We start from the raw sequence: 9398 nt of genomic DNA on the forward strand, positions 1-9398 counted from the left end.
CGACAGTGGGGCCAGATGGAGTGGTGGGGCCTGAGCAGGAGTGCGGGGAGTGGGGCTGAGGTTGTGGGGCCTGAGCAGGAGTGAGAAGGGGAGCGGGACTGGGGCCGTGGGTAGCGGGGCCCGAGCAGTGCCTGTGTAAATGATTCTCCTGCCACTGGTGTATGGAGGCAGATCTGTTCCGCAAGCGCTGCGAGGTGTAAAAGGGGGGCTGTGCTGTGACGGCTGTGCACGTAAAATGGTTAAAACAGCTTACTCCTGGCAGCAGCGATTCTTAGCGTGAAAGCAGTGTCGTGGCATCGGCCGGCACGCAGCCGAGTGGCCGGTCCTAGTTAGTGTAATTCGTTGTCCACCTCAGAACTATCCCCTGTACATCCGGAGCATTCCAACTGAAAACGAGCTGAAGTTCCACTACACCGTGCACACTTCCCTCGACGTCGTGGATGAAAAGATCTCTGCGATGGGCAAGGCTCTTGTAGATCAGAGGGAACTGTACCTAGGGCTCCTCTACCCCACTGAAGACTACAAGGTGTATCTTTCTAATGCCTTTTGCCATGCCAGCATCTATTTGTAGGATCTTTCTTGTGAGGGGCCGTGTGTGGGAAACCTCTCTTCCTACTGGGTGCCATGTTAAAGACATCAGCAGAAAATATACAGACCTGTTCACTGACCAGTTTGTCACGTAGAGGTTCAGGTTCGGTGCCTTGGTCAGTTCAGCGGCTGCTTCGTTGCGCAGCCAGGTGCTGGAAAAATTTACCTTTAGCCTACATAAGGGAGTGCAACGTGTGAATAGTGTCTGGTCACCTTTCATAACCTGGATGCTTTATTCCCTGCTTAGCTAAAACAGTTGACTTTAGAACAAAGCTTAGGCTCTTTAATAACACCAGTGAAATTAGCAGGAATATGAAGGTGTCTCTGGTCAAGTACCTAAATCCCAGGTGTGTGATCTGATTTCTCTAAAAATCTGTACTCCATGGCCACAGCTGCCTCAGTGTTTTTAAGCCACGAAGTTGATCTTTGGAACTTTCATTGGCTTTTTCTCTGAATTCCACAAATGGAAGTTATCAGCAGAACTAATTTCTGGGTTTTCATAAACCGGTTATTAATTTTTGAAGTCTCAGGTCAGTCACACTGGCTGATATTAGGAGATCTCCAAGTCTCTGATTGTGGTCTCCCAAATAAGAATAAATAAGGTGGCTGTGTCACTGAAACGGTTCTTAAGAGGAGAGAAACCCTCACCAAAATGGCTAGTGGGAGGCTGTTTCTGAAATTGCAAGACATGCCTTACCAGCCAGTGTAAGAACAAACTTGAGCTGGAGTTATTGAAGATGGGAGAAGTCAGGTAGAAAGGGGATACAGTTCCTGCAATCTAATGTCGTGCTTACCTCACCTAGTCCTAGTTATGTGCTGGGCGCAGCAAGAACATCACATTTTCTCTTAGCTTGTTTCTTTGAGTGTATTCCAGCCTTGTTGTAGTTGCTGTGCCAGGCTCTGATGTGTCAGAAGCACATGCCTTAACAGCTGCACAGATACGGCTACGTGACAAATTCGAAGGTGAAGTTTGTTATGGTGGTGGATTCTTCAAACACAGCACTTCGAGACAATGAGATCCGCAGTGTAAGTGCAGGAAATCAGAGCCCAACTTGCCACATCAGTGTTTTTGCTACTTCCCCTTATTCATAAAGTGCTGAGAAGCAAAAAAAAAAAAAAAAAAAAAAAAAAAAATTAACCTGCAATCCCTTTTCAGATGTTCCGAAAGCTGCATAATTCATATACAGACATAATGTGTAACCCTTTTTATAACCCTGGGGACCGTATCCATTCCAGGTAAGTTGGCTGATCTTTCTGATCTTTGTCATCTTTCTGGAATTTGCAGTGTACCTATGATGTAATAGGACCAATAGCATAACCCCTGTGGTTGACCAGTTCAGATGCGCATGCTTTTAAGTGCCTAAATGGAGAACAGCTGTGTTGTCTTTGGGCCATTACTGTATAACAGAAAACTCTTGATAACCTCATCAGAAGTTACATTGAACTCTCACTCCTGCCTCAGCACTGGTGTTAGAAACATTGGCTCAAGAAAAGTAATTGATTGGGGAGAAAAAGTTACCTGTTTCATAGGTAAATACGAACATAAACAGAGATAAACAGAGCAAGTTAAACGGAGTGAATAACTGCGCTTGTCCAGGGCTTATCCTTGGATAAGGACAGATGGGCATTCTGCATGCGTAATTCCTCACGCGTGAGGGCCAGTTCCCCCCATCTCTCATCTGGCTTCTCACAGGGAATGTTAATAATGTTGAGAGTTTCTATTGCCTAGGGAAGAACAGCTGCTTATACGTTTTGCTGAGGCAGGTCTAGAGCCTGGATAAGACCAGTCCTTATTTCAGCTTAATTAAACATCATTATTTACTCAACAGAGCATGCTACAGGTAAAGAGTAAAACCAGGTATTCAGCTTAGGGAAAGCCAGCTTATTAACAACCAGTAAGAGGCATTGTTAGCCATTGGTTGTGTTAGAAGAGATTAGTTGTGCAGAACTAGCTGCTTCCTTCAATACTCTATGTTCATTTCCTGGTCTAGGGCTTTCGATAATATGGTGAACTCCATGATGATGCAGGTTTGCTGAGGCTCTGCCCCTTCTCATCTGAGTGCTGAGAACATTCCCTGTGTACAGGAGTGTGCCTACAAAGTGATGTATATATTGTCTTCCTTCTGTGTAATATTGTAAATTTATTCTATGTAAAATAAACTTGACACCTGCAAGGTTTGCATGCATGTCTACTCTAGCAAAGCTGAGTACAGCACAGAAGCTGCTGTTCAGCTTTATGCCTTCAAGTAACATGTGAGAGCCAGCTCTTCCTTCAGGAAGGTCATCTGTGTCAGATAGGAGGTTTTTTCTCTACAGAAATGTGTGCAGCTGTGCCTCTGTGCAACTCAGATGTTTCTGTAGAAGTGGGGCTTTGTGTAAAAACAGCAGTTCCTGCTGTGCTTGTGATTGTGCAGCTGTGCTTGCTCTGAGACAGCTAAGAGATTATTATTAGGGTCAACCTAGATTTCAGTCAGCTGAGAGGCACAGATAGTGACACTGTTCCTTAGAAGTACTGGTGCTTTACAGCAGTTCCTCTGAAGCAGGAGCAGCACATCAGCAACAGCAGTCCTTTTGCTCTTTGCCAGCCCCCTTCACTACTGCTTAGGACTGTTCATTCTGACAGGAACATCACAAGCAAAACTTAATTCAAACATACTTGGGCTCCTTGTCCTGTTTTTCCTTAGCTGGGAGCACTCAGATCTGTATGTACTTGCTCCATTAGTTCTTGGAAAGAAAAAATTCTGCAAGGCAGCTGAAAGCTCCAGGTTTCTCTGCAACCCCAGCCACTGTTTATGTACCTGAGAAAGCTCTGGCAGACATCGAACAGCTGGTCTTGAAGCACCACCTTGAACCTGATCAAGCCATGCACTGATCTTGCCTTCCTGGGGAAGACCTTTGGGCAACTCACTTTTGACAGTATTTGCTGTCATCACTTTGCCCCTCATTCACACAGGCCAGGCACACTTAATAGCATTTCCAGCCCAGGTCAGGGAGCACAGGTAGTGCAGCTGGGATAAATCCACTCCAGGAGATGAAGACATCAGGATTGCACAGCTGCCTGGCTCATCCCAAACTAATCTCTATTAGCATGTGCTGCCCTGCAGCTCCCTGCTGTTCTAATTAAAGACAATCAAATCAATAGCAGATATTTAGATAGCAAAAATACAAACTAGACTAGGAAAGCATCCCAGCTTCTTCATCTCTTGTGCAGTACGCTTGCACTGCAGAGGGCTGTGCAGCTACAGCAAGTTCAACAGAGGTAACAGGCAGGTGTAGGCACTGAGCAGCTACTTTGCTTTTCACATACCTCTACTCCAAGTCTTTCCTGCCCAACAGAGCAGTCTCTGCTTCAAGCACCTAATCAGTTAAAAATACATAAAACTTAGCTAAAAATTTTTTAAAAAAGCTGCACAGCTCTAAAGGATACAAGAAGCCTGGAGAAAGCCAGGTCAGTGTAGAATGTCAGCTCACAGCCAGCACAGTCTCACTGCAGATGAAGTTCACACAGCAGGATCATTTATTTTAAAAATAAGTGACATTTACAATACCTTCTCAAACAGAACTCAAATACATTTAATCGACAACAACCTGTCAGAGGGAGATGAAAGAGTTCAAGGCTCTCCCACCATCTAAACAAGGCACAGCTGTACACTGCTATTCCAAAACATTTTCATATAAAAGTCTTCACTCTTTTCACTCAGAGACAGGAGCTCAGCATTTCCTCTTCCACAAAAGAGTCCAAATACCCCAAAGTAGTTTTTGTTAAAAATTAAGTCTCAAGAATTTACAAAGCTACAAAATGGAAAGTTTAAAGCCCTAGGAAAAGCCAGTTTTATAGTTTAAGCCTAAAGGTAGCTCGGATCAAGGCCAGCCTCAGCAGCACAGTCCACACTGGGCAAAGTGCAAAATCAACACAACATGAAGGGTTAAGGCCCCAAGCTTTAAAAAAAAATCCTGAGATCTTAAGGAAAAAAAATCAGTGGGATTTTTAGCCTGGCAATGCCCCCTGAGCTGTGAAAAGCTGCTTTAGGAGTCAGTTGCATCTGGGTTAGAGGAATCCTAACCAAGGATCCCGAAAGATTAGCGTGAGAATTACGTAATAAAACCGATTTCAATGCAGAACTTCACATAGTGATGCTGTCTGCTGGTGTTCACAGCCTGCCTCTTTTAACACAAAGTTTTTCCTTTAAAAATGAGCAGTTTCAGGAAGGGGGAAGATCAGCAGCAAGGGGATGTGCCAGGCAGCACTTGTTCCCTGGTACCCAGCTCCTGTGGTGTGCTTCAGTCCTGACCCTCTAGTTCAGCTGGGCACACACCATCCCTAAAGGGGGATCTGGAGCAGGAATAGTGACAGGAATAAAAAGGAAGATCAGACCAAAGCTGCAACAGTGGAGATAGATAGTTTTGTAATACTGCTACTGCTAGAAATAAAGTAAAATGATGAGTTGGCAGTCCCCTTTGGTCCCTGTAGCTTTGGGATAAAAGCAGGAGGGGGTAGGAGGGGGTGGTTGCCTTCTGAAATAAAAGAGGGGAAGGGTTTTGTGACACCCAGGTCTTGTTTAACCACCACAGAGATACAGAGGCTTCCAGAGAAACAGCAAGGGATGTCTTTTCCCTCCCCTGGTTGTTAGATGTAAAACAGCACCAGCCAGCTAAAAGCCAGACCCAAAACACAGCGTTAGGCTCCATCCTCTTCCCAAGAGCAAGGTCAGAAATCCATAAGGCCAATGGAGTTAAAAGCTCACCAACGGCCAGATCTAGAGCTGCAGTCCAAGACTTTCTCCATTGATTTGGACAAGAAAACAGTCTTTGGAAAGGTCTTTAGGATCTTCTTATGGGTAAGAGAAAGCAACATCCAGGTCCTGTAGAAACAGCCAGCAAAGCTGAGGGTGCTTCGCTGGCCGAGCGGGACAGGTCTGCCCTTGCAGTGGGGTGGAGGGCATTCGGGCAGCTAAAAGCCAAGCTAGGTTTACACCAAAGCCTCCAGTACAGCCTTCTGCTATGGGATGAGGATGAGACCAGTGGTCTGGAAAAGCTCTTCCCTTCCCAGGACAGGGTGTTCTCTGGAATGAGTCTGTTCTCGATGCAAAAGCTAAGGTGAGCCCCTCCTGCGACGCTGGCAGGGATCCGGCCGATGTGCGGGTGGTGCAGATCCAGTCTTCCCTCCCGCAGCCTGGCACATGGCTGCCTCACCAGTAATCCTCACGGCCAAGCAGATGGCATTTTAAAATTAATCTTTTTTGGCTTGGGTAGGCATATTTTTAACTCTCTCCAATCCCATCTCCTCATTTCAGTCCCGTCAGCATCACCAGGGCAGTCCGGTCCTTTCTAGTATGGAAAATACCAAGGCAGGAGCCTTGCCCGACCCCTAAACAAGAACAAAAACAGCATCCTAAAGCACGGGGGCATTGCTCAGCTGAGATGCCAAAAAAGCACAGCTACCTGCCCCACCAAGAGCTGGGACTCACCCCTCTGCCCCAGCTATCCCAGGCAGCATACCCCAAAGGACAGGGGAGCCCCAAAGCACAGATCTGGCACCGGTCAGGCTGGGAGTGTGCTGCCCACCCACCACCCCCAAAAAAGGAAAGAGCGGTGGGAAGATGGACAGCAATGAGTTTCCAGGTGTTTCTTCCACCTGCAAAGCTCCCCTCCGCTTCCTCCCGCAGCACCGAAGGGGCTGGGGCACGACTGAAGCTACTCTGCAGTGAGCTCTGGGATGCATGAGCAGCGGGAGGTGCGCTGGAGAACAGCTCCCGGCCTGTGCTGGGGATGCGAGGGATGCCGGGACAGCAGCGGGACGGGTCTGCCATGCTGTCGCCAGCTGCTCACTTCAGTCCTTCCCCATCTTGGCTGCCCACGGTCCCGCCGAGGTGCCAGCATCCCAGCTGAACCAGCCACCAGGCTCCTGCAGACCGCGCAGACACCGGGGTGATGCTAACAGCACGCGATGGGCAGGAGACATTTCTAGCACAGGTCTCCAGGAGGATACTCCTGCCAGAGCCCATCTCCATCCTCCCATCCATGCCAGGGTGGGAGATGCAAAGCCAAGAAGCTGAGCATGGCCAGAGCGAGGGGCAGTCACCCCCACCCTAGGGACACCCTGCTCCACAGGGATATTGACCCAAAAACACAAGGAAACCCCCCGCCCAGCCGCTCACCTGTACGTCCTCCCTCGCACCCTTGGGTGCTGCCCTCCATAGTAGCCTCCCCGCTGGGCCAGCCCTCCCCGGGCTTGGAAGCGGCCCCGGTAGCCCCCGCGGTCGGTAGTGCTGATGCCCGGCATGTTGGTCCTCTTGGGCAGCACCTGGAAAGCAGGAGGTGGCTCAGCCGGTGCTGCCAGCACCGGGGTTTGGCACAGCCCCCATGCACCTGGAGCTGGGAGGGACGGATGGATGGATGCACTTACCTTAATGACATTAAGACATTAAGCTCTTACCTTAATGACACGGCCTCTGAAGACGCTCTCATCCAGCTCCACCGCAGCCTTCACAGAGCTCTTCTCTTCAAACTCGATGTAGGCATACCTGCAAGGGGACGGGGTGAGCAGAGCCCCAGGGACACCCCGCGGCTCCCAAAGGCTGGGGAGCACAGGGAAGTGCCCTCAACACCCCAACCCCAGCCCCCGTGCAGCGCTGACCCTTTGGGATGCCCCGAGAACTTGTCGCAGAGGATGGTCACTCGGTTGACCTGCCCGCAGCTGTTGAAGTGAGACTCCAGCTCTTCCGCCGTGCCCCCATAGTCCACCTGCAATGACAGTCCCAGCCCCTCCAGTGTCACCAGCCAGCCCCTCTGGCTTGTGGGTCTGCATTCACAGAGGCCAAGGGCCTGGCTGACCCCAGTTACACCTTGCCACCATGGCCTCACCATCTCCTGAGGTTCAGGAGACCCTTCCAGCTGAATGCTCCAGCCTGGAAACCCAAATCCAAGAGACAACTCCCCCCGTTTTGAGGGAACAAGCAACACTGCACGACCCACAGCTTCCAGAGGGGTATTTTGGGGAGCTGACACTTGCAACAGATTATCTGCAAGTGGCTGAGGGTCATGGGCAGATGCTAAACCACATTCCCAGTCTGGGCTGGGCAAAGGAGAAGCATTTGGGATGGGACCAGTCATCCTTCGGTGGGGAGCAGATGGGCCCCCGCACGAGGAATCTCAGACATACGGCAAGGAGCAGCAAGACGGGCTCTGCTCCAGGGTCTCCCACTTACATTGCCCACGTAGATGGAGCGCTGGTCAACCTCCATCTTCTCCTCGGTTGTCTTTGGGAAGAGACCTGCAGAGACAAGGGGTCGTGCTGGGTAGAGTCACAGCAGCCCTCAACCAGAGGGACGTCTGTCCGCACAGGTCTGCTCCCAGCATGGCCACCACCGAGCTGACACACTGCAAAGCTCCTCAGGTGCCTGGTCACATCTGGGCATCCCCAAATCCCAACATTGCCACATCCTCCTCCATCCCCTTGCCTCCTCTCTCTTCACAAAAAAAACTGACACAACCCCACACCACAGGATCACTGCTCCACTGGGGCTGTTGGTGCTAAACTCAATTACTTAATTGAATTAAATGTAATTAAGTTAATTCACTGTATCTTGGCCTGCAAACGTAGGAGGTAAGAATGGATGTAACCTGCATCAGCACCATGCCATGCCTGGGACCCCATTCCTCACCCACCCTACACGTCCAGTCCCAGGCTGCCAGGAGAGGCCGAGCCTCTGGCCCTGATCACCACCCTGCACCCCAGAGGTGTTCTGGGGGGACAGCAGCACCCAGAGACAGCCCGTACCTGCGTCCGAGCTCACGATGAGGCAGCTCTCAGCTTCCAGCTGCATCTCCTTCAGCCTCTCATCCTCTTTCTCCATCTCCCTCACTCTGGCTTTGATGGCCTCCAGCTCCTGACACCCAAACCAAGACTTGCATGAGCAGCACACGGAGCAGGGACACCCCCACCCCGCTCCGGGACGTTTCAGCGCTGCACAACGTGCACCTCCACCAGCAGCGTCCTCCCAGGCTGGGGACCGGGTGGGCTGCCTGCTGGGGACGACAGCCTGTCCCACAAAAGGGGAATTCAGCTCCCAGATCCACTGGGGAGAAAAAAAGACAGGGAAATACCTCCTTTCCCATGCCTGCTTGCGAAGCAGCGCGTGCTGCGGCGGAGATGCCCCAGCAGCACCGGAGCTGCCGGAGGGAACCGGAGATTTAAGCTGGCGAGGAGCAGGAGCCACTGCCTCTCACTCAGCCAGGCAGTGGAAGCTAAGCAGCAGGAGAGTAACAATTCAGTTTCCAGCTTCTCAGCTCAGGGATTTTAACAACGGGGCCCAAGATTATTCTTATTCTTAATTTCTGGAAGCGCTTGAAGAGAGGTGTAGAAAGTTTCCCATGTCCTCAGAGGAACAGGGAGAACTATTCCACACTCACTGGGTCCGGCACAGCCAGCTCCTCCACACTGTCCCCCTCCAGACGGCTCAGGTCCGAGTCGTCATCTGCAGCCTTCCGCAGAGCCGCCATCTCTGTCACATCCCAGGACGTCTCCGCTGCTGCCAGGGACGATGGGTCCTGCCACCAGATTCCTGAAGTGTCCAGGAAGAGAGGACTGGGCAGGAACAGGGACAAAAAGCCATTTAACAGATAAACAGCCATTTAACATAGAGCATAAAGCAGAACACCAGCCAGACAAAGGCTTTAGGGGTGCTCCCAGCAGGATGGGCAGGTGCCACCAAAGCAGTTTGCTCTCGATGCTGCAGGCAGGCTTGCAGCAAGACCCCAGAACCGCAGGAGTCAGGGCTACTGAAAGGTCTCCAGTTCGTCCTGAGCCA

General features: G+C 50.6%; 2 protein-coding genes across 2 annotated transcripts; one reads left to right on the plus strand and one right to left on the minus strand.

Moving 5' to 3' along the window:
• Positions 1–355: 355 nt before the first annotated feature.
• On the plus strand, positions 356–2762 carry TRAPPC2L (trafficking protein particle complex 2-like; the record flags this gene model as incomplete). The annotated part of the gene is made up of 4 exons (XM_010287540.1): positions 356–528; positions 1527–1614; positions 1745–1824; positions 2580–2762. Coding segments are annotated over 4 exons (387 nt in total), but the record flags the coding sequence as incomplete, so codon positions are not given.
• Positions 2763–5916: 3154 nt separating this feature from the next.
• Positions 5917–9175, minus strand: PABPN1L (poly(A) binding protein, nuclear 1-like (cytoplasmic); the record flags this gene model as incomplete). The annotated part of the gene is made up of 7 exons (XM_010287541.1): positions 5917–5956; positions 6747–6892; positions 7025–7112; positions 7226–7332; positions 7797–7861; positions 8369–8477; positions 9001–9175. Coding segments are annotated over 7 exons (730 nt in total), but the record flags the coding sequence as incomplete, so codon positions are not given.
• Positions 9176–9398: the final 223 nt, after the last annotated feature.

Source organism: Phaethon lepturus, unplaced genomic scaffold (genome assembly GCF_000687285.1).
Source record: "Phaethon lepturus isolate BGI_N335 unplaced genomic scaffold, ASM68728v1 scaffold54995, whole genome shotgun sequence".
NCBI lineage: Eukaryota > Metazoa > Chordata > Aves > Phaethontiformes > Phaethontidae > Phaethon > Phaethon lepturus.